Here is a 26,507-nt window from a genome sequence, read left to right as displayed (position 1 = left end):
TTAAACATCTGAGGATGTTTTGTGTCCAAAGCTGTGCAACCAGAGCAGAACAGAACAGGAACATGTGGTTTCAGAGGATGCTTCTCTCAGTGGGAGCTGACCAGTACAGATCACTCCAGGCTCAATTCCTTGCTCATGGGCACTTTGCCTGTTGCGAGAGTGCTGACAGCACTTCTTCACTCTATTTATTTTGTTGCTATAATTGCATCTCTCTGGTGGTAAATTTTTCCCACATGACGGCTGCAATTTACAGGAAAAAAATCCTCTTCTGAGCCTGAATTCAGGCTGCAGCTGAACTTCAGATTCAACAGCAGATTGAGTTTCATCCTTCTGTTTATACTGAGCATGCTGGGAGATAATAACTGCCTCAGAGTTTGGTTCGGTGTGCATTCATTAGCATTCATTCACAGGCAGTAAACACATCAAACCACATCTGATCTCGTGTTTCACAGACGGCAGATCAGATAAAAGTCGAGTGTAGAGAGCTGCGTCGGGTTTATTTTTCTATACGATTCCAGTTTGATGTTTCCTCTTTAGTTTCCGTGCTGGCAGCAGGTTCAGGTTTCCAGTCTTCTAGGCAGGAGAGGACATTTATAGAGCAGGCAGATTGATTCAGACTGTTCTTTTAAGTGTCATTATCACCTGGTAATGCTTTTTGACTTGGAACTGTTTTGAAAAGTCATATTGAAGCGTTTTACAATATTTAAATTTAAGCAATATTCTAAAATAATGAATTCATTTGTTCTGGATTTGATTTTTTTTAGACAATTTATCTCATCAATTCTCTTCAGCATGTAACAAAATCTGATGCTTTGCTGCAACATGGTGCAAAAACACAACGAGACAAAAAGACGTCACCTGCAGTAGTCTGAGCACCAGGATGTTGACTGCAGCTCATTTAACGGACACAGATGTCGCTAACGAGAAGGGATTTCTGATTCCTGCATATAGAACCTTTAAGCATAAGAAACATAAAAGTAATTGTTAGGTCTGTGAATGCACCACCAGAGAAATGCAAAGGTTGCCTGTGGAGTTTCTGTCCTCTAGGAGCGCTATAGAGCAGATTTTAATGGGATTTTTAAAGTTTATCTCTTACATGAGCAAGTCAGGGATGTGATATACAGTCCTGCCAATGGGTTCACACTGTTCCACTGACCGCAGTAATGCAACAGGAAATGCAGCAATATGTCAGCAAAGCCAGAGAGGAAGAAGACTGCAAGCTATTAAACATGAATGTAAACAATGCAGGACTCAAAATACTTCAAAAAAAGCTTCACAAATGTTTCATGGGGAAGGAAATTTGGTGAGAAATACTGAATGTTAACATAACTTTTTTTTGTTTAAAAGAAAACTTCACACAGTAACTTTTTGGAGCAAAATTAAAGGATCATTCTGGTGATTTTCTACATTTTTCTTCATGTTTGGATCCAAACCAACAATGAACTGATCTACTAACGAGTATCATGTGTGTATCAAAGCTGATATATCTGATTAAAAACACGTCAGTGAGTCACACCACTGCACTGGGTCACATGTTCCTTCATCATGAAGAGTTTGGTCACATTAGTTTGTTTAGAAACGGCTCCAAAGACTAATAACAGCATCATGTTTTCAGTCTCTGGAGAGTAGTTCTGTGTTATGTGATGACTTCAGTGTTTCCCCTAGGTTGACTGCTTTGGAGAGGTGGTGGGGGTGGCGGGGGGGTCATATGTGGGGGCATATGTCAAAACTCAAGACAGAGACTGCTGGTCCACCTTAAAAGTCAGTCCACCTTAAGTTACCCTGGTCAAGTTAAGCTAACGCATTGTTGCTAAGTTCGGGGCTAACCCTTCAGTAGATGAGTGTTTTCTTTGTCTTGAGGAGCTGCAGCATTTATTAACTGACACACAGTCTGTACTGTACATTTACTGCCAGATTGACAACTTACTGCTAACCCTTTCCTCTGCTCCGCTCGCGTTCACATCATGTTTCTGCCGCTCGCGCAACTACACACAAACATTTACACACACATACGCACACTCACACTGCCTTATTCCTTAACGGAGCAGCGCTACTCTTGTACCTTTCACATAGATGTCCTTTGAAGAACGAAGGGAGGGAGGATGACTGAAAAAAATCCACAGTAACGTAGGGTGATATTGTGCTCACACAATGTGTGAGTGAAAATCATTAGTAGCCTGTTGATATTAATGATCGTCGGAAATTTTAGCAGCGGCGCTCATAATTTTGCAGCAGCGGTGCGCCACTACTGAATGAATATAGGGGAAACACTGGACTTTGTATGACATTGTCAATTTCTCAAACAACTTCAGTACAAGCTCAAGAGGTTGATGATATGTAGCACAACAAGCTAACGAAGCTGTAAACAGAACAGTGTTCCCGTATATGCTCAGTGGTGTCTGCCTTACACAGAACTACTCTCCTCAGTTCATTCAGTTCATTGTTGGTTTGGCTCCAAACATGAGATCTGTTCACAATAAGAAAAACATAGAAAATTAACAGAATGATCCTTTAACATACTCATTCTCTAACATTCTATAACAGCGTCACGTTTTCAGATTTGTTGACCAAAATAAAATACAGTGTGCTGTCCTCCATACATGAGTGAGGTATTTTGACAGCCAGATAAACTCCTTACTTTCACCAAGACTCCACAGACAAGCTTATATTTTGCCCACAGGTTTATTGGCTAAGGAAGGGTAAAACTGAAAACAGATACAGAAGGTGTGATTACTTAAACTGCATTGAATTCGACAACAAACTATTATATGCTTAGCTTATTAAGTTATCTTCTAAACTAAATTATCTTTTTGTACTGATTGTATATAAACATGAATTACAATAACGATGGGGCAATTAAATCTCCGGACTATTGTAAATAAGTCTATAAACTAGAGAAAATATAGTTGTAGCTATCGTTGTGTATGAACTAATACAGGATGAGGCTAACATATATACATACATACATACATACATAAGAAGCAAAGATACATACAGACGATGCTGCCATACACATAAGATGAGTGCAGATGGATGCAGAGTAACTAACTGCAGGTGTTTCAGGAGGCTGAGTATTAACTTCCTGTTTCCTGTCTAATCACATGACGTGGAACATGGAATAACCACTGAAAATACCCCAGTCAACCACTAGATGGTGCCTAATCAACAATTTAACAAATTAAATACAACTGTAACAGAACATCCAGTCACCAGCTATAACCTTTAATAGATCAGTCAATCGACAGAAAATTAATCAGCAACAGTGTTGATAATCAAATTAACATTTAGGCATTTTTTTTAAAGCAAAAATTGTAAAAATTTCACCTGTTCGAGCTTTTTAAAATGTGAATATTTTCTCTTTTTCATAATTCTCGATGATAAACTGATTGACAGACAGGCTTTGGGAACTTGTGATGACATTTTATGAACCACACAAATAATTGATTAATTGTGAAAATAATCAGCGGATTAGTCGATAATGAAAATAATGACTAGTTGCAGCCCAGATGCCTTTAACAGTAGCAGCACTTTGATATGTTGAACTTGTTAGCAAACAGTTGCTTATTTCCACATTTAGCAGTTACGGAGCAACATTATCATCATGTAAAGTCGTGTTTCTGTCCACCTGGTGAACGTAAGTCCAATATTCACTCTCTTTTAGCTCTTGTTTTTACTCTCCACCAGCTCCTGAGGGAAATATCTGGCTCTTTAGCTGCTGTGTGTGACGTGTGGAGCTGCAGGTTTCCTCCACACAGCAGCTCTGCAGAGAAGCTGCTGCTAATCAGGACTGTAGGAAGTCACCACCCTCAAAAACCGAAATCTGGAAGTCATTTGGAACAACGCCATACACTCCCTCTCTCTCTCTCTCTCTCTCTCTCTCTCTCTCTCTCTCTCTCTCTCTCTCATCTGTCTCCATGCTTCTTTTGTTTCTGCTATTTTCTTCCTCTTTAGTTTGCAAAGTGAAGAGGAGCTGCTCTCTGCAGAACTATTTCTCCTCACTGTATATTTCCATTTCTTCACTGATCTCCTAAACATTCATCAACACAGAAACACAGGAATCTTGTTTATGATCTGACCATCAGTTTGAATTATTACAACTTTATTTCAGTTTTTTTTTTTTTTTCTGTCAGTTTGGTCTCTAAATATTAAATTACCCATGAGCCTCAGCTAACAGAGACCTAATTCAACCTGCTAACTCATTATTATTATTATTATCATTACCAACAGTGATTCAATTATCAAAGTAAGTGCACATTAATTATCTGTAGATGGATTAATCAATTAATCGAATAATTATTTCAGCTCTAGATCAGATGTTTCTTGTCAAAGTGCATCTTGGGAGTTGACTTCTCTCTTCAGGTTTTATGCACACAGGCTCAAACCTTTGACGTTTTATCACAGAACCAGACATTTTCTCTCACAGTTGTTCTTCTTTTGTGCTGATGATTCAATCAATCAATCAATCAATCAGTCAATTACCAGTTTTCTCAGATCTTCCTTTCTCCACAGTTTAGTTGAAGAATTATAATTCCTTAATCTGAACCAGAATCCAATTATAAATACAGTACATGTGAACAAAGACTATGTTTTGCTGCAGGTGTCAGAGCAGGACACAAGATATCAATAAAATAGAAAAATAAAGACTAATGAGCAGTGGTGCAGTTCAGATGACGTGTATATATGTGGACGGAGGCTTTAACCCAACAGGAGACGCTGTTCGTTTCCTGTTTCCAACTGTGAGTCGGGAACTACGATCGTCCCCTAACCTTTAATCCCGTGGTTATTATGGTAACCATGACGACGAAGGTGGCCTAACTTTAAGGAAGTAGTAACTTTAACCCACCACATGTTTCTTTAACCTTAACAAAGTGATCATTTTAACCCAAACCATCATCTTTAAACCCAACCAGACCTGAACCACAGCGCCGCCACATCATGAAACATCATTATTGATTAACAGTGACGTGTTTAAAGGTTTTATAAAACACAGACAGATGATGTCGTCCTGCTGATTACTGCTGATAGAGACGCCAGATTAGAAAACGCTCCTATGTGACATTGTGGAGTCACATGATCAAACCACATATCTGCTCATTTCATGTGGACGACTTGTTGTATCATCATCATGGCTGTAAATTTACCAAGACGGTTTTTATATTTTATAGTTTTTATTGGCATATTTTAGCGCAGCAGCTTCTACATATCAGTAGTTTCTAGGAAACTTCTCTCTGTCATCACACACAGCATCATGTTGTGTTACCGCTGACAGTGTAACATCAGCTACTGCAGGCTGTAATATTCTCTCCTCTAATATCTCTGTGAAGGTCACATGACCGCCTCTCATATTAGTCACAGAGCGCTTTGCTTTAGAAAGACGTTCATGTTTTCTAATAGTTTCAGCTCCTCTAATAAAACTACTGACACCGATAAATATGTCTGCTGGTTTCTGACAGCAGAAACCTCAAATTCTACGTTTTTCACTCTTTGGAAACGTTTTCGTGAATGAAACTCACCCACAAATGGAGCAGAAATGTTTTAGGGGGCATCGACCCTCATGAACGTTCATCTCCTCATGAAAAGGTGACGTCCGTCAGGCTGAAACCAGAGATTTATAAAGAGATTGTGACTTTAGGAGAGTTTGTTGGATCCGACTCGTACAAACAAACCTCACGGAGAAAAGTCAGAGAGGTTCAGGAGCAGAAAGCGTTCTTGCATGAGGCCCAGTAGCTCATTTTCTGTTCCTACACGAGTAAACACAACTGAGGACAAATTAACGACTGTAAGGTTATGGTTATGTGCTTTACTTTAACATTATAATTATGCTATCAATCATTTTGTTGAGCTGAAACCAGAGTACGAAGAGTTACTTCATGACATTAAGAGAGTTTGTTGGATCCGACTCATACAAACCGACGTCACAGAAAAAACATCAGAGAGGTTCGGGATAAAAAATGTAAAAATGATTTCTGCAGAAAGTAAAGAGACTTTTCCCTTGTGGAGCGCTCACACTTCATCACCACATTTGTCTTTTCAGCCTTTCTCTCTGTTCTGTCCTCACTAGTGTTTTTCTTTTTCCACTCCTTTGTTTTTGTTGTTTTTCTCTCAGACCATCAGACTCTATAACTGCTCCCTTTGCAGGAAGATCACCAATAAACCCTTTCAGTGGGGACAATAACATGTAACATTTCATCATGTAACCTTCTACGGGCTTAAAGTGAATACGGGTAATAAATAATTCACTTTCCACATTGAGTTCAGTATCTGTAGAGGGAGCAGTATCTTCATCCCATCTGTTTTCCTCTGCTATCAGCGCTGCCGCCGTCGTTCCATCATTTTATCATTTCAATATTAATATAAAGTGTCACTTTCAACCCGTCACTGATCTGTTCTACTACATCCACATCTACAGATGCACTACCTTAATATTTATTCTTTATTTTTTTCTTCCTCTTTATTTATTTTATTTTTATTTATTGAACATAATATTTAGATTTGACTTTCTATCTTTATTTCTTTCTTTTCTTTCTTTCTTTCTTTCTTTGTTTCTTTCTTTCTGTTTCTTTGTTTCTTTGTTTCTTTCTTTCTTTTCTTTCTTCTTTCTTTCTTCTTTCTTTCTTTCTTTCTTTCTTTCTTTCTTTCTTTCATTCTTTGTTTGTTTCTTTCTTTTCTTTCTTTCCTTCTTTCTTTCTTTCTTTCTTTCTTTTCTTTCTTTCTTTCTTTCTATTCTTTTCTTTCTTTCCTTCTTTCATTCTTTCTTTCATTCTTTGTTTGTTTCTTTCTTTTCTATTCTTTTCTTTCTTTCTTTCTTTCTTTCTTTCTTTCTATTCTTTTCTTTCTTTCCTTCTTTCATTCTTTCTTTCATTCTTTGTTTGTTTGTTTGTTTCTTTCTTTTCTTTCTTTTCTTTCTTTCTTTCTTTCTTTTCTTTCTTTCTTTCTTTCTTTCTTTCTTTTCTTTCTTTCTTTCTTTCTTTCTATTCTTTTCTTTCTTTCATTCTTTGTTTGTTTGTTTCTTTCTTTCTTTTCTTTTCTTTCTTTCTTTTCTTTCTTTCTTTATTTCTTTTCTTTTCTCATCTTATCTCATCTTATCTCATCTTTTCTTTTCTTTCTTTCTTTTCTTTCTTTCTTTATTTCCTTCTTTCTTTCTTTCTTTCTCATCTTATCTCATCTTTTCTTTTCTTTTCTTATCTTATCTCTCTATCCGTCCCTCTCTCCTGCTTCTCAGTCTTGAACCACTTTATTTGTTTTCCTCTTTTATTTCACTTTGTCACTGTTTTCACTCGTCTGTCTCACATTTTCACATGTTGAAGTTCTCGCCGTTATTTTTACCTTTTCACTGTCTCCTCCTTCTCTCTCTGCCCTCTTGTTGCTCTAGTCTTTCTGTCTCCCACCCAAGAGTTCAGCAGTAACCGACCTTGTTTTTATGATTACAAACCCTCCGTCCATGTATCTGTCATGTCGTCTGGTCAGCAGCCAGATCCTGCAGAAAATATCCAGCTAAATATGGCTTTAATATCCTGACTACTGGAGGTGCGCTTGATTTATCCCAGCTGGAACCTAAGCAGCCTCTGAAGTGGATACCTAACATGTAAGATCAGATAAATCAGCCACTCTTCAGGCTTAAACCACCCACTTCTGGCAGCGCTAGTACCTTGCTCTGTCCCTAGCTGAACAGGGAATCAAAGAATTTCACCTCCAACCCTGTCAGGATCATCTAGTGCTCTGAAATACACAGCTAATCTGGGAATTGAACCCTTGACCCTGACATTGGTGCTGCCTTGCTCCATTGGCCTAAACAGAAAATTTAATTTCGGATGTTTGTGCCTTGCTCACACCCCCTGTGGGCTAAACTGAACCACCAAACAGCACCAAGCTCCACCTTGGTGTGGAGTGCTAGTACTTGTGCTAGAGCCACTGCCTTGCTCAAGGGATTTTAACCTCTAATCCTGGCAGTTTGGGTGCCTTGCTTTATGGAAGTCAACCATCAGCGCTGTCGTTAGCTAGTGTTCATTTGGAATTGAACCTTATGCTCAACTTATAACTTAGCATTAGTGCCTTGCTTTATCCATTGGTCTAAACAGAAAAACTCAACTGTTGTGATGTTGGTGCCTTGCTCTTGGTCTTATAGAGCTAAACAGGGACTCTGGGAATGGAGCCCCCAACTCTAGCAGTAATATTTACTTGTGCTCATATCACCGCCTTGCTCAAGGGTATTTTACGTCTAACCATGGCAATTTAAGAGCCTTGCTTTGATGAATGGTCCCTTAATTTTGGAAGTGTTGGCTGTTTTTTCTAAAAAAGATTGAGCCTCTATTCCTGGCAGCATTAGTGCCTTGCCCAAGGGAAGTAAAGCTCTTACCGTGGCACTGCCTTTTTCTTGGGAATTCAACCTCTAACCCTAGCAGTGTTAGTGATTTGCTTTATCCATTGGCCTAAACAGAAAATTGATTTTCACTGTTGTGATGTTGCGCTTGGTCTTAGAGAGCTAAATAGGGACTTAAAGAATTGGGCTTCCAACCCTTGCAGTGATAGATACTGCCTTACACAAGGGCATTAAACCTCAAACCATGGCACTTTTAGAGACTTGCTATAGAGAAATGATCCATTAATGATGGAAGTGTTGGCTTGAATTGAGCCTCTAATCCTGGCAGCATTTGTGCCTTGCTCTAGGGAACTAAAGTCCTTCCTGTGGTAATATTGGTGCCTTTTCTTAGGGAATTAAACCTCTAACTCTGAGCTACAACAATCTCATAGTTATTTTACCTTTCCTTCATTTTGTCTTTGAAATAAAGTCTTTTTGTCATCTTCAGAGCACTTTGTGTCTTTGTTTAAACACAAGCTCTACAAATGACCTTTTATTACTGTTTGGAAACTGTCAAATAATGTAGAATCCCCATAAAAACGATGCTGCAGAAGACGTCACTCTTCCACTGAACTCCCACTCCCAGGTCATGAGGACCTCACACAGTCTCCTGGAAAGCAAAGCAAGCCTCCATTCACATTCTTGGGAAACACTCCCTGAACACGGGCTGGATCGAAGGTTGGATGGAGGGACTGAAGGTGTCAGGACAGACGGAAAGCTTCCTCTGAGCTCAATGAAATCAAAACTTTAGTATCCCTACGGCTTTACTTCAAGCTGCCAGATAAACACATAATGGTGATGGAAAGACAAAAGGCAGCACTTAAACGTCAGCTTTTGTCTGTATTTATCAAGCGTGACGGTATTTCTGTCTCTGTGCGATAGATGGAGGGATGGATCAGACCGTGGAAAGGTTCAACTAGTCTGGAGTCATCTTTTAAATGCTTGAAGGCCTGCCGTACTTGAAATGATCTAGTTTCCCTCAGAGGTTCATATTCAGACATTCAGATAAATAATTGTGAGCTCTGGGGAGAGGTGGGAAATCTTTGAATCTATGAATCTAGAGTTTTAGGAATGCTTGATGACATTATACAGTAAAGGCCACTCACATCAATGGATTCAACAGACCAAACAAAAACGGTTCTACATGGTAAATGATTATGTTTTTGTTGATAACTGGCCAACTATAGATGTGACATGTGACCGTGTCGTGACATGTTGATAAATGTCCAAATATAGAACACACACACACACATATATATATATATATATATATGTATGTTCACATCCTGTCAAAGCACAGCCATGTCACGTGAATTATGTCATTTTGAGAACGTTTACAATGTGTCACATCATAACAAGTGTATAATGAGCTAAATGTAGACATCACAAGACAACAAGTGTTCATTTCGTAGACAAAACCTTGATGAAAATATTCATTGGCAAACCTTTTTTCATGACAAATAAGAAACTAAAACTAAAAGTGACCTTTGAATTTTGATTACTTTGATTACATTTTTAGTCAGTGAATAAAAACTAAACTATATTGTGAAAGATGAATTCATGAGGCATTACATCATGCCACGTCATATATCATCAGGTCCTGTCACACCGTATAACGCCATGCGGTGTCACATCACTTCCTGTCGATAACTGGTTAAATACAGATGTCACGTCACATCACACTAGGGCTGTCACTTTTTCAAAAAGTTTGACCGAATTTGAACTAACACAATCCGTACACCGTAATGTGTCTGAGATACAGTTTGCTGTGACTGTCATCATCATGTATACTGCCAGCAACGTCCATCCGTCAACGGTCAGAGAGAGCGTCTTACTGTTCAGTAAAGTCTTTATGTTTTCCGTTGTGGTGTCATACAGCTGCACTGTGTTCAGACGAGGTTGTAGAGTTGATGTTGCTCCACTTGTTTGATGTCTCCGTTGCCTCACTTGTGTGCTAAGCTAGCTGCTGAGTCCTCAGATATGTTGTCTTTTTAGAGTAAAGCAACTGCATTTTACAAAGTTGGAAAACAGTCTCATGTTTGTTGGTAATTTTGCCATCTACGGTGTTACCCCCAAAATACTTACCATACATTCCATTCCATGTGTTGTTATCCAAGTAGCACAGCTTTGCTAGCTAATGTTCTTCTCCGTTTATATTTATTAGCTTAGTTTACTGATTGGTCAAAGAGCATGCAATAGGTCAAGCTGAACTCCCTCTGCTGGATCAGATGGCAAACTACTTCAGACGGTCTGTAGCGCTTATAAACTGTCAATTTTAAATTTGAACAGGTCATTACAGTTGGAATATTTAATTTTTCCTCACATTTGAAGGAAAGTATAAATTTCAAATAACAGCCCTACATCACACCACACCATGTTGCATCACATTAATTAGGTCAAATCATTATGCAACAGGTCACGACACAAGTGGATAATGTAGACATCACAACACAAGTGTTAATTTAACCACAAAAACTAGACCTTATGACAAAATGTATTACATTTTTCATCAATGAATGAAAAAACTAAATGATCATTTGACAGATTAATTCACACCGTATGGCCAAATGTCGACATCACACCATGTTGCGCCATGTGGTTATGTCACTTTCCATAGATAACTGGCTGAATGCAGACGTCACGCCACATTGCATTGGTATCTGTCCCTCACAGTCAGAGTTGAGGCTTCGTACTAGAGCCACCATTTCAAAACCAATGTTTAATAATCAAACGGGGAGAAATCCATCAGAGAAGAAGAAACACAAACACACAGAGGCAGGACCGAGTACAGAAGGCGATGGATGACCACATTTGTGAAAGGAGGAAACATTCCCGAAGCTTTGACAGATTGGATTCTTTCTCAACAGATATTAAATAATGTTGGGGTTTATTTTTCTTGGGATGAGATGGATTTAAAGTCTCACTGACAGACTTGAAGCTTCTTGCAGGTCACGTAGACCCTAACCCGTCTGTTCCCGGATAACCACGATGAGCCACAAGCTGACAGCTGAACGCAAATCGGGGGAAATATATATCTGGTCTGTATGTGTGGTGGGCCAAATGGATGAGTGTGGACGTGTGGGAAGGATTGATGAAAATGATTGATAGCGTAATTATAGTTTCAACGTAAAGCACATAACTATGACCTCTGGTTGATTTGACGACACATTTACTGCCACAATACTTGTGACTTTAGAGTCATTAACTTGACTTCAGTTGTTTTGAGTTGTGTAGGAACAGAAAATGAGATATTGGGCCTCATGCAAGAACATTTTCTTCTCCTAAAGCTCTCCGATGTTCTTCTGTGAGGTTTGTTTGTTTGAGTTGGATCCAACAAACTCTCTTAACGTAACAAACTCTCCTTCAGCCTGATGAACGTCACCTGTTCATGAGGTGAACTTTGCTGAAATTGGTTAAAATTGGCATCGTTAGCATCATCGACGCCCCTAAAACATCCATATAAGGCGACCTGTTCCACCGCGTTTGTGGGCGAGTTTCATTCACAAAAATGTTCCCAAAGAGTGAAAAGAAGAATCAGAAACCAGCTGACACATCTATCAGTGTCAGAAGTCGTATTAGACAGTCCCGCCAGGAAACTTTTGCTAAATTACCTCGACTTTCCACATGAAATGTCCAAATCAATAGAAGCTTGTGATTTGGACCAATCGTGTCATTTGGTGTGGTGCTAACTGACATCATCGCAGCGTTCAGCAAGGATTCAGGTGCATTCAGGTGGAAGATGGACAAATCTCACCTGCCAACAAAAATGATGCCATAGACGAGCAAAACCATTCCCAAATGTTCCCAAATGAGGTTTGATTCAGTTAGTCAGAAGAATACAAGCTGATGTTGATGAGTCCATGGTTCTCATGTTCAGAAAACACATTAAACACCAGCACTGAAAATATAGTTGTTTCTGTGATCTGCAGGATGCTTTTTATCCAAGGAAGTCATTATATGTGACTCTTCATTGGTACTAGTTTTTTAAAAATCACATTATTTTCCTTTGCTCGCAATTTTCCCCAATTCCTGCAATGTTACTACAAAAACAGCGCATAAAACATCACAAATTGTGTTGCAATTTTTGACAGAAGCTGCTGCAAAATCTAGCATTTATGGCTGCAATTATCATAAACAAAAAACACCATGAAACCCTGGAGGGGGAGGGACTGATTAGAAGAGCTGAAACAATTAGAAAATATGAATCCATCAGAGCAGCTCTGCACTGTGACAGAAATAAAGAGGAAACACTCTGACATGAAGTAGATGCAAAAGACATCTTTCATGATGATGATGATGATGATGATGATATGCTGGACAGTAGTTTGTTTTAGTTACATATTTTATTTGATCATATTTAAACCCCAAATTCATTCAGATGGAGACTTTATGGTGTTTTTCCTCCTTGTGAAGAAAGTCAGACGGTCTGAACTGAGCTGTCTTTTACTGTAACAATGAATCTGTTTGACACTAGTGTTGCAACTAACAATAATATTTAACAGAGTTTAATATTTCATATAACAGGAAATATTCTTCATCTGTCAGCATCGGGGAATGTCAGGATAAAAAGCTCCAAACTTGACAGATAATACACTGAAACTACTCATTCATGGAGATACTTTGATACACAAAATATAGATTTTCATTGGAGTTTTCCATTAAAAGTCCCTCATGTGGCTCTGTATGTATAGTATGTATATATCTGAGTGTCTTCTGCGTTAAGTTGATTAGACAGGAAAGATATCGTGACTTCTGTTTATTCTGACAAACAAAAACAACTATTTTTCTAGTGCTGGTACATTGAAATCAATATGTTGACAGGTGAAGACAGACGTAGCATTGTGGGAAACAAAAATATAAACAAAAAAATATGAGAAATAACGAGGGATTAGGATAATGAATGGGCCAAAAGAAATAACATCCACCTCTCCCACAGGAGAATTGTGCAAAGCGTTAGAGGGGAAGGGAGTAAAAGGGATTTATAGTAGGGACCACAGAAGAAGAAATGAAGGAGGAGGGGCTCTTTAACTTTAACATTTACATATATATACATTCTGGGTTTGGAGGTCTTCTCAGTCAAGAATGAACTGTAGTCAGAAACAAACAAGAGATTAAGTTACATGTACATTAGGGATGCAACTAACAATTATTTTCATTATTATTAATTTTCTTGATTAATTGATTAGTTGTTTGATCTATAAAATGTCAGAAAATGGTGAAAATATTGATCAGTGTTTCCCAAAATCCAAGATGACGTCCTCAACTGTCAACAACCTAAAGATATTCAGTTTATTCTCATAGAGGATTAAAGAAACCAGAAAATATTTACATTTGAGAAACTGGAACCAGAGAATTTTGACTTAAAAAAAAATCACTCAATACGATTAAACAATTATCAAAATACTTGCAGATTAATTTAATAGTTGGCAACTAATTAATCAACTAATCGTTGCTAGACATATCAAAAACTTTCCTTTATACTCATTTGGCAGCTCAAATAAGGGATTTTTTTGAAAAATGCCAGTTAAAAATAAATCAAATGTCATTGTTCTTTAGAGAGATTTGAGACAAATATGAGCCAGTCTACATTCCATTTAAATTTGTCAGAATTTTATCAAAATGGACTTTGTTGATCCAGTATGTTATTCATCGTTTTGAGTTCTAAATGCATAAATCATCTGCAGGGTTCTGCCATGTGAGCTGCAGGCTGTGATTTCTCTCCCGCATGATGGCTTTCCCACCCAGAAGCAGACTGATAACATCCTTTCAAAGTCATTTGGTAGAGCAGTTTCAACAGGAAGTTATGACTCTTTCAAAGAAGAGGTCCAGGCTTTCATCCTTTTTTCCTTGTTGAGTCCATTACAAAAAAATGCTGCTGTTCATCCAAACACCACCTGCCACAGTTATGAGAAGCTCTCCCTGCTGACTCAGCGCTCCCTCCGATAACGCAGTAATTCAGCGCTTGACAGACGAGGACCAGTTATCTGGTAGAGAAATGTGTTTCAGAGAAGAGGAAGAGGAGGGGTGGGTGTCTTCCAAACCACCTAAAAACCCCCGAGAGGAGAGATGAAGCTGTGCTGACGTCATTTTTGTTCCAAACCGCCCAAACTACAGGAACATGACTGTCTGTTTACTGAGTGTCTGCCTGAATGAACAACAGGCTCCACAACCTCCAACTAGAGGTCTTCACGGGTCCACCCGAACCCTAGGACCCAAGACCTGACCTGGGACTCTTAGAGGTTCGGATCCATGTTTTATATAGTCAGTCGGGTCTGGGTTGGGTCCCGTTCCATTGCTGCGGGTCCTGGATCTGTTTAATATTATGTGTAATACCCGAGTGGATCCAAGATCAGGCAGCGCTGATCATAATGGAAGTGCTGTGTGTGTGTTTGTGTAGTGCAACTGCAGGCAAACTGCAAAGTGCATCTGTGGCCTGAAGGTGGTACCCAGTGACCTGAGGCGAAGGGTCAGAGAGCAGATGTCAGACTTGTCTCAGAGAGCACAGATGGTAGCAAATTAGCAATGCTAACGTTAGCGGTCATGGCAATGAACAAGCAATCATTATTATAGTTCAAAAGGGCAAATGGTCAAAGTTGTCTTTATTATGCTAGATGCAATAAAACTGCAAAGCTGATTCTAAACGAGTCGCATTTGTCATCTGTCACCGTGACAGCGAGTGGACTTTTAAGCTGAAATAACGAGTGAATTAGCCATGCTGTTTCAATCAGCAAGCAAGGAATAACAGGAAACCTGGATGTATTTTACCAACTTTCTTTGCAAGTAGGACAGATTATATGCACAGGGTAAACGGTTACTAACATTACATTAGGTAAGAGACAAAGTTTTGTTTTGACAACTTGTAAATTAACTAGACTTGTTAATAGCAATCAGCTGTGAAATCGATGGCGATCCGGTCTGTGTCTTCCTGCATTTCTGGGACTTTTTGGTTTCGACCCATGAAGATCTCTACCTCCAACAATACTCATTACTGATCTGAAATGATTTGATCAGCTGTCATCCATCCATCTATGATCCAATTACCTACCAGTTAATCCAACCTGCAAGTCTTTGGACTGTTGGAAGAAACTCACACAGATACAGAAAGAACATGCAAATTACGCACAGTAAGAAGTCAGCCAGCTGGTGGATTTGAACACGACTTTTTTACTCTTGACAGCCAACCTGATCAATCAACAATGAGACTTAAATGTACCAAATTTAGCAAAATGGCCAATTTGTGGGATGGATTGTAGGTGGTATAAGATTGACAACCACAGTCTGTATCTAAAGATGGATGTAGCGAGGTGTGATGTCGCCCGTTGGTTTCATTGGGGCCAGTTTGAAGCCCAGAGTTGCAGCTTCTGGTTGGCACCATCTTTTCCGCTCGGAGCCAGGACCTTCCTTTCATGCTCTGGAAACACGAACCGCTACTTCAGACCCAAGCTAACGCTAGCTTACTGGGAACACCAAGTGCTACACACTTGGGCTAACATTAGCTACTTTAGCTAAACTGTGCTAACAGGGCAGGTATCGTAATCAAGTCACATTAAACGTAGTGAAGTATTGCAACAATTGACTCGAGCTGTCAATCAACACCCACGCAGCAGATATCAAAGTTACTATAAGTCTTTAAATCTTATTAACGGAGCTTTTGTAGATTGTCTCAGTGATATCAACTGTTGGAGGGCACAAAATTTTCTTCAGCTCAGTAGCTCAAAATCAGAAATCATATTGTTTAGTCCCCAAAACCCGGGTCTCATTGAGAGTGACCTTGGTCCCTTATCTGCCCGTGATCAGAAACTTGAGAATACTTATTGACTCAGATCTTTGAACCACAGATAAAAAAACAAGTCGTCCAGTCCTGCTTCCTTCAACTGAGAACCATCTCCAGAATTAAACGCTCGCATACAGTGACCTGGAAAAACTTATTCATGCATTTATCTTCTCAAGACCAGACTACTGTAACTCCCTCCTTTCTGGCATAAACCTAAAGTCACTCTTTCGCCTCCATCTAGTTCAGATGCAGCAGCTGGTTTTAACAGATGACATCACCCCGGTCCTGGCTTCTCTCCATTGGCTCCCTGTTTAATTTAGAATTGATTTTAAGATTTTACTGATCATTTTTAAAGCACGTTTTGGTCTGGCTCCAAACATAAGAGATATGTTGACCCCATATGAACCCCTCTGGTTCTAAAGTCACGGCTTTAATCTAAAGGTGACCAAGTTTTTGCCGTCAGGATCCTTCGGCTTTGAATTCACCTGCCTGAGGAGATGAGGCTTGCTGACCTCTTTTAAATCACTTGTTAAAACCTGTTTTTATAGACTTGCTTTTATGTGATGTGATGTCTTTTTACTGTCTTTCATCATCTTTTTGTCTTCTCTCTACAGAAGAGGATTAGGGCCTCATGAAAAATTTATTAGAGTTCTGATCAGTTTTTCACATGTGGCCCTAATCCTCTTCCGTATCTCTCTACTGTGTTTTTGTGTCTTTTATTTTCTTGTCTTAACTTTATCTTAATTAGGGGGTCCAAGCACTGAAGGTCGCATCATGTGGGAACAGGAATCCATCCTCTCAGGTCATGTGATTTTCCGCCATTTTGAATTATGTCCAACAGCTTTCAAATTTGATTGAAGGTGTTTTATATCTAACATTGATGTATTAAGGAGAACTGGATACCACCTTCAAAGATGACGCCCGAAAAAGTCACACATGAATGACGTAAAATAATGTAATAATACAGCTATGGTGGCAACTAGGGATTGTTTCATTATAGATTAATCTGTCAATAATTTTCTCGATTAATTGATTAGTCGTTTGGTGAATAAAACATCAGAAAACACTGAAAAATGCCTGTGAAACCCAAAATTATCTTGTTTTCTCTGAGCAGCAGCCAATTCTTCATCAAATCAAGCATTTCTGCTTGAAAAATGACTTTAATGATTCATTGATTATAAAAAAAAAAGTTCCCAATTAATTTTCTGTCGATTGAGTAATTGATTAATCGACTAACTGTTGCAGTTCTACATACAGCTCCTCCACACCTTCCAAATGTTACTGGACTGAATTGATCAAATTCTGATCATAAAAGGAGTCGTTTCGTAGAGATTATGATGCTCAGAAAATATTTTCACCATTTTTTCCAATAATTGTATGCGGGGAAAAAGAGGATTTTCTGCTGTAGCACGTACACAGAAAACACAAAAACTCTAAATGTTTCTGCTTTATTTCCACTGTTCTGAGCTCTGCGTGAGCACCACAGTGACTGAGATCCCTCCAGAAATGACTGACAGACATTTTTTTGGCCGGAGTCCCACCTGGTTAGTCTCTGTGTTTTTATGAGAGCTCTTGAATCCCTGTAATTCCAGCGGTTTTGTTTCCGCCGGTGATTACTGCCTCACAGTGTCTGCTGAAAGAGTAATGACCTGAACACATTTGTCTCTCTCTCTCCATCCGTGAAGACTCTTGAAACTCAATTAGAGGAGGAGCCGTTCCAGCCCGCCGCCGTCTCTTGCGACTAATAGCTCTCATCATGTGCTGGACAGAATGAGGGATTTATTCCTCTTCCTAACTGTCTGTGAAGAACACCACATCTCTCTATGTGTGTGTTTTGGAAAGAGAGTCTTTTATTTTATCCCAATAATGTTTGAAGGAGGATCGGAGTGAGTTACAGAGAGAGGGCAAAGAAATTTATCTCATCAAATCGAATCCATCTGTCATCAACTATATTTCTATTTTAAAGCAGATTTGACTCAACGTTCCAGAAACGTCACAGGAATTCAAATGTTGAATATTTATCTTACATTATCAGCACTGAAGTGAACCAACAGACTTCATGAACGTCAGAAACACATCTGTGAAAAAGATTAACAGAAGTCTTTGAAGGAAAGGTTATTGAAGGTCAAGATGTAATCGCAGAACACATGCAGCAGATATCTCCCCAACCTCTGACCTTATTTTGGAAGCTTTCGTATTTGAGCTGTAGTGGTAGAAGATACTTTGTGCTGTTGTGTTGTTGGTGTCTGTGTTGGAGAATGTGTCCCAGTTAAAAGGTAAACTGCAGGTATTTTCTACCTCAGCGTGTGTTTCTAGGCGTTTTCTGTCTAACAAGTTTTATACCCTCAGAGTGAAGTTGTTCATAACCCGGTAATTCAATATTTCCTGGATCTCCAAACATATGTAATAAGAGGAGATATGTTCAGGCTGTGGAATAGGAAGAAGTGCATTCACTCAAGTACAATGTTGAGGTACTTGTACTTTACTTGAGTATTTCCATGTGATGCTACTTTCTACATTTCAGAGGGAAATATTGTACTTTCTACTCCACTACATTTATTTGACAGCTTTAGTTACTTTTCAGATGGAGATTTGACACAATGGATAATATAACAAGCTTTTAAAATACAACACATTGTTAAAGATGAAACCAGTGGTTTCCAACCTTTTTGGCTTTTGACGTCTTACAAAAAGCAGTGTGTAGTCGGGGTCACATTTCACATGTCTATGAGTTGTTAACAGCTCCACCAAATAGTGATTTTTCCCTCTAAACTTCTCACATGCTTTCATTTCAATAAATGTTCAAATGATCCAATATTTCAGCAAAAATCAAAGATTAGAGAAAAAGTCCAAAAACTGAAAACAGATTTGTGTATCAGAACTTTGTTTTTTCTTCTTTCCTCTCCCATTAATCATCTCACCACCCCTCAGATTTATCTGCTGACCCTTTGGAGGGCCCCGACCCCTAGGTTGGGAACCACTGGACTAAACTAGCTAACTGTATATAAAGTAGTGTAAACTAGCTCCACCTCCAGCAGCTACAACAGTAACATGCTGCTCTAACACTGATGCTTCACTATTAATAATCTAATGATGTCATATATAATAATATATCAGTCAGAGGGACCAAACCACTACTTTTACTGCAATACTTTAACTACATCAAGCTCATAATACTTATGTACTTTTACTGCAATACTTTAACTACATCAAGCTCATAATACTTATGTACTTTTACTGCAATACTTTAACTACATCAAGCTCATAATACTTATGTACTTTTACTGCAGTCGTGTTTTTCATGCAGGACTTTTAATTGTAATGGAGAATTTTTACTTTGCTGTATTGGTACTTTAACTTGTACAGTGTTACAGAAGAATGCACATATACATCGATAAATCATAAAAAATGATCAAACAAACAAAGACAGAAACATTATTGGCTGAAGAGGTGCAGGCTGAAGCTTTATTATGTCTGCACTTTTTACCTCATATGAAAAACAAACAATACAAAACAATAGTGCAGAAATACAAACTCACACATTTCATTCACCGTTATGTTCATACCTCACTTTTAAATGTGTTTACTGATATTTTTGAACATTTTTTTAAATTCATAAAATGTACATACATTTTTTACTCTCTGTCAGTTATTCATTAATTAACCTCTATAACTGTTATACATTTATTCTTTATTTTTAAACATACATATCCCCTAAGTCCATACTGACTCTCTCTAGACAGTCAGGTAGTTATTTTCTACTGTTTACATGATTTGTGCAGTTTTAAAGTCAACCAGATCACTGAATTTTAAAGCATGAGAGTTAATAAATAGTACATCGGTTGGTTCATAATAATCCATATGATGTACAGCTCTTATAGCTCTCTACTGTAGTATGAGAATTGGATTTGTGTTGGTTTTATATGTGTTTCCCCATATCTCCAGTAAGTAATGTAAGGAACTATAAGAGCATGTATAGCCAGTTCTGGTTCAAGATATATTCAGTTTTATATAATAATGCAATGGATTGAGATATATACAGGTATCATCTGCAAACAATACAAACTTTAATAATTCAAACACCTTACAGATGTCATTTATATAGAGTGTAAACAGTTTGGGTCCCAGTACAGAGCCTTGAGGAACCCCACAGGTAACGGGGTTCAGACTTTGTTGTATATCTGTTGATATTTCCTCCACTAGTTCTGTTACTGCTGATGAGGTGGACCTGGTGATCACTTAGTAAATTGTATTTATCAATGAAGCTTTTTAACAAATAATTTTTCTAATATTGTAGAGAATTGAGGAAGCAGATAAACCCGGTCTGTAGTTGGAAAATAAATGTTTATCCTCATTTTATAAATAGTAATTACTTTTGCTGTTTTCATTTTAAATGTATAATTTATCAAAGAAAAGAAGGTTAATTTGTGCTCAGATCAGAGCTGATGTTCCGCCTCTTCGTATTGAATCGGGTCAAAACGCTGCTTTCTGTCCGGTGTTTGTTTTTACTGCACGTTGTTCTTTAAGTTTCGTGATCTTTTGTTTAATGACATGAAGGAAACGAGTGAGTTTCTGGATATCAGCGACTCAGCGACTGTAACGGTTGTTTAAAGAAGAGAGCTTTAAATTTGCAACTTTTTTGGTGAAAGATGGGAGTTCAGGAGGAAAACCTTGTACCAGTAAGAGGTGGATGATTATTATGGATGTTCCTTATCGTTGTTGTTGTTATTATTATTTTATTTGTGTTTTTTGTTTATTTTGGATTCAGTTTGATTCCTTTAGATTAATTTGTGAGCAGTAAACATTGATGTTTGTGTCTCCAGAAGGAGCTGTGTGAAATCTGATGAATTGCCTCAAGTGATGTCATTTGAGTCAGCGTCGGTTGGGGCTGATGAGTTTGAAAATTAAAAAAAACAACCTGTTCTCCCCTCTGACTAAAATAAATATAAAACAGAGAAAAGCAAATTTTTGTAATGTTACTCTAATGTTCATGTTTGTTTTTCTGTCAAATTTATCCGCAATCATTCGCTATAAACTGTCAGTTCTTTGACGACAAACTTGCCTGACTGCAAGTTTAGTTTCTTTTTTTTCCGGGGGGGGGGGGGGCCGTCAGCTCAGCAGAGCTAAAAACATCTGAGCCTCCCTGACACAAGAGTATAAATCAGATTATCTGTGATTGATCTCTGAGGTCAGATGAACCTCCCGTCTGTCAAACAGCACTTTCATAACAGCGAGACTTCTTCATCTGTCAGCACATCACGAACACTTCACAGCGATTTGGAAGAGTGATGGCGCTGTGTGTTCTTCCTGTCATCCATCTTTTTCAGAGGATGGGGGGGGGGGGGGCTGTGCTGTGCTTGTAGCTCATTGCTGTACAACCTGTTCCCTCTTCACAGTAATTGGTGTCCATCGATGGAGAGGCTCAGCTGTTTATTTCCGAAGACACTTGTACCTGAATTACCTCTTGTACATCGGCTCTCAGTCACACATGTGTTCGGTTTATCTCCCAGCTTAATATAAAACATCACAGTAAAGCACCATAACAAAGTTTTAACTCTTCAGTGTGCACATTTTCAAACACAGACTGCAGTTTTATAGTTTCATACAGGAGCCACTGGTTTCCATTCAATCACAGGACAATCAATCAGCATCTATAAGCAGAATAAAAACATTTAAAGATCCCATCCACACGTTTTTAGACATATAAAGTGCACTGGAGGCTTCAGGTTTCCACATCACACCTGTGTAAGTTGCATACTGGATCAGGATTGGCTCCAAACTGGCTGTGATGTCATAAATCCAGCAGGTACGTCCAGGTGTTAAAGTCCGCCTCAACTCTTCATCTCTTTGGAGTCAATCCTGGTCCAACAGCAGCATCCAGCTGCTCGTTAATAAATGGTTTATAACACATGATAATGTTTATTTCCCAACAACTAAAACTCCTCCTGTGGCCACACATAAAAGCAGTAATAATATAAAATGTCTTCAGTTTATTAGTACCTAAAAATATCCTGATATCTGCTTGTAACTATAGTGTAGTGTGTTATATACATTTATGACATGGTTATATACTGATTATAAACGCTAAATAGGGAAGTTAAAGTGTTATTCTTCTTCTTTCTTCTCATCTTCTTCTCATCAGTCAAACACAGTTTCAGTTTCGTCCTCCTGAGGATGACGTGAAGCAGAATTATTAATCATCATAACATCATCCAGAGTTCATGGTGTGATCACACGTTACTCTCACACGATCACACAACTCCTCCGTCTGATTGTTCAGAGCGACCCAGTCAGAGGTCAGAGGTCACGCTGTGATTACAGGCTGCCGGCCAACAGCGGCTCGTTACAGGAGCGTGGGGAGACGCAGCAGCAGCTGCTCGTTAAAACTTTATTTATCCAGGGAGAGCTGATGGAGCTCTGCTCTGCTTCATCCACATGTTCATACTGGGAGCAGACCAGTACAGCCAGTCTGCTGCTGCTGCTGCTGCTGCTCACTGGGCAGGTTCGTGGAGGAGGTTAGGTGTTTGATGTTTCCTGTCGAGAATGATCAGGATCAAACCGTTTCTTTGTTAACTCTTCATTAACTGATGGTTTTTTGGCCACTAGTTTTCACCAGAAACACGTAGTGAACTCTGACTCGTCATCAGCTTTAAGTTGATATGTTGAACTTGTTAGCAAACAGTTGTTTATTTCCACATCCAGCAGTTACGGAGCAACATTATCACTCATGTGGAGTCGTGTTTCTGTCCTCCTGGTGAATGTAAGTCCAATATTCACTCTCTTATAGCTCCACTATGTTCACCAGCTAGTCTACAGCTAACTGTGTCTGTCTGGTGCTGAGCAGGTAGTAAACAGCGGCTTTTTACAGCTTTTTCTCTGAAAATGATGCTATGAGAGACGCTGAGAGTGAACCAGAACAGTAAAGTTGCAGCCGGACAGATAAACAATGAGCTGAAACTCACTATAAAGCTCCGTAAAGCCGAGAGGAGCTGCAGAGTCTCTGATAATTCTCTGTAGGTTCATCACTACGAGCCAAACACATTACACACTGACAGATCAGACGTTATAAAATATTGATTACATAGATATAGACTAAACACATGATATAGATGTATTTAGTTCACTTACTTTCATCATTTCTGCCTTCAAATTACATGATGTGTCCCGTTGAACTGAGACTGTTCTCATCCCAAAGATCACAACAGTAATCGTATCCTTTTTTTCTTGACTTGATACATCCGTTATATCTCATATCATATATGTGGTGTTAAAGCTCTAGAAGACTAGAAAGACACTATATAACTACTGTCCATTTACCATTTACCATATCACTAAGCATCAGAGAGTATGGTAGCAGGGAGGTGATCTTTGACCCGTGAGACTGAAACCACCATCTCACCCAAATCTCAACCAGGCAGATCTGTTCCATAATAAACTGAGTTGGGCCTTTCAGTTCTAGGAAACCTAGTGAGTGGACCTTGTGTAAACTTTTGAACTTTAAAGCTTATTTTATTGTTGAGTTTGCAGAATTTGTTGCTCAGATTACTGTCCTCGTCCCCTTAAAACAATCATGTCTCCAAAAAATCATATTTATATACAACTAATTAGCAACAGCAAACACATTTTGAAGGACACATAATGGCTCCCACTTTATCAATATACTGAGGACATGTTTTTAATATCTGTTGGTAGAAACTAAAGCATGATTCAACTTTTTTATAATCATGTTTAGACTCTCAGAAAAAGTTAACTTGAAGCACAACACAGGATGTTTTTTACTTTATTAATGAAACAAAACCACCATCTTTCATGAATTTTAAGCAGAACATGAACGTAAATGTTGCGCTACTTTTATTGGCAGCGATCACATTTCCTTTTAAAATTATTTGGCAAAACAAATTAGCATATAAACATAATTTATAGAAGATTTAGTTGCCCTGAAGCCTCATAATGGATTTCTTGTGTTTAATACAGTTTGGATTTGATAATACGTAGATGAACTTCAGGTTTTGTCTATAAAACACAACAATGTTGTATTTTTGACGTCCCATTAAACATAATTAGAATATTTTAGAGTCATAGCCAAAAAGTAAATAAAGTGTTTTCTTCCTCAAGTTTTCCATCCAGATGTGATGAAGGTGTATCGCTGCTCTCTCACAGAAGAAAATACATTGACTTGGAAAACATTTCCCCTCTGATCCCAATGTGGCTCCACATAGTAATAACCTTTAGTTTACACTGCGGTTCTAATAATAATTGTCCTTAAGTAACTTTGACGCTCGCTCTGCTTCGTCTATAGAGGCGCTGACCTCATCCTACGTGTTAATGACAGACTTGAGAACATGACGCCTGTCTGGTCTTCATGTGAACAACCTTTATTAAGACATTTCAATTCCTAAATCACAAAGATTAGAAACCAGACATGGGAGTCAGGTCGTCATATGTCCAAGACATCGCAGTGACCTCTGAATGACTGTAGGAGAAGAAATGAGTCAGAGTTTTTTTGTTGACGGTAATCAGAGTGGGAGGAGGATGTGATGGAGCTGAGGGAGGGTAATGTAAGGAAATAATCACTTGGAAAAGCTTGGCGGTCAGTGGAGAGCAGCTCTGGGACATCTGGGAAAGTGTGAGAGGTGGGTTTGATAAAATCCAGGTACGTTTCAAAGTATGAGAACCTCGCAGAGTGAATATATAAAAACGTAGTGATGGAGGGATGGAGGAGGAGGAAGAGGAGGAGGAGGGGTTGGTCAAATCGCTGAAAGTTCAAACACATAAGATGAAACTTTAACTGACCTGCAGGGGCGAACTGAGGCTGTCAGCTGACTCACCGAACCAAATACAAACACTCAGAATATAAATTATCAAATTAAAAACAAAGTTGTGTGTCAAAGATAACAGAGACCACACACAAGAGCCCTCAGAGGGCTTTCCAGTCAGAAGGGAGACACACCATGGAAACGTTTCACAAGAGAAGTTTTCTCAAACCAAATTAAAGAAGCAGCTAAATATAATTAAAGCAAAACATAACAAAACAAAACATGACTAAACCCTGTAGAGGGGAAAGCAGCAGTGTGACAGAGAGAGAGAGAGATAACTGCCTGCTGCAGCCAGACTCAAATAACCAGGAAACACTGTGACCCCACAGGATCACCCAAAATTACTCAAAGCAACAACCCCCCCCCCCCAAAAAAACCCAACTGAAGACCTCCAAACTACCCTACTCACCAGCTTCATCCCACAAATCAGACAGAGATGATTCAGTCCTTTGGCTCTTCAAATATTCATCCCTCGAAAACAGGTGGAGGAAGATCAGGCAGTGAAACCACATGTTCAGCAGGCACCACAACTCCACCGCCCCGACACACGCAGGTCTGGATCAGATACGTCACTGTGTGCAGGCTGAGCAAACACCTGGATCAGGCAGGTCTGGAGCAGACGTGCTAGAGCTCTGTGCATGCGTCACGGTGCAGGCTGGAAAAAAAAACCCCGGATCACTCCGATTGCTCTCATCCTGCTCCACAGATGCTGGCGGTTTGGAAATAATCAAAGGAGACTGCGGCACGTCGGCCCACACAGTACTACCAGCCAGGTCGTTGCCCATAACCACATCACACCCCAACGAGAACAATGTCCTGTACCAGCTCCCACAGGAATCAAGCTCAGCTCCATCCCCTTCATCAGTACAAAATCCCCCCCCCCGTTTCTGTACGCTGTATAGAAGAGCTGAACACGCTTGTCACTGCAAACCAATGACATCACAGCATCAGCAATGACCAGAACCAGACCTCTGCTCCAGAACTACATATTGGTTTGCTCATCGCACTTTACCCAATTCCTGAATTTCTGGCGATATAATAATGCAAAACATCTTCAGCATAAATAGCTGAATAAGCCTCCTGAGCTCTCCCAGTGACGACACACTGAAGCATCCACACTCCGTCCCAATCTGGCCAATTTTTTTTGCATCTGCACCATGTTCAGAGAGAGCGAAAGAACTGTTAGGGTCTCGTCTCGCTCGTCAAACTTCATCACCAAAGACAAATTAGCCGCAACATCAACGCCACCCAATGCAGAACCAACAGAAGCAGAATCCTCCATACTAGACCCCCCAGAGAAAGTGTAACTTAGACCACTCTAACTCCTATTTCATTTTTTTCAGTGTTTTGCTGAATTATTTCTCCAACTCAAGCTTCTCTGCCTGCTGAAGTTTCTTGAACTCAAGCTGCTGCTGTCCTTCTCCTTATTCTCCAAGTCTACTTTTAACCGTAACTTCTTGTGCTCAAACTGCATAGCTAATATCTCCTTTTGCTACTCAGAAGTCAAACCAGCCGTGTGCACAACTGCTGCATTCTTCTGTAACACACCTTGTTCAAA

At 39.1% G+C, this 26,507-nt stretch overlaps 1 protein-coding gene across 5 annotated transcripts in view; it reads left to right on the top strand.

Moving 5' to 3' along the window:
- sugct (succinyl-CoA:glutarate-CoA transferase) overlaps window positions 1-26,507 on the top strand; it is a 121,484-nt gene that overhangs the window by 44,572 nt on the left and 50,405 nt on the right. Inside the window, exon 13 of one of the 5 annotated variants that reach the window (XM_042399772.1) lies at window positions 14,044-14,958. The exons of 3 other annotated variants lie outside the window; for them this stretch is intronic. In XM_042399772.1, coding sequence (XP_042255706.1) covers window positions 14,044-14,058 — 15 coding nt within the window. In that variant the 3' untranslated portion in view covers window positions 14,059-14,958. Of the gene's footprint in view, window positions 1-14,043; window positions 14,959-26,507 lie in introns of those variants that run through there. One more of the 5 variants, XM_042399770.1, reaches the window with a different exon arrangement.

Source organism: Thunnus maccoyii, chromosome 21 (assembly GCF_910596095.1).
Source record: "Thunnus maccoyii chromosome 21, fThuMac1.1, whole genome shotgun sequence".
Classification (NCBI taxonomy): Eukaryota; Metazoa; Chordata; class Actinopteri; order Scombriformes; family Scombridae; genus Thunnus; species Thunnus maccoyii.
The sequence above is the reverse complement of the archived record's forward strand: the minus strand, read 5'-3'. Positions and strand labels throughout refer to the sequence as shown.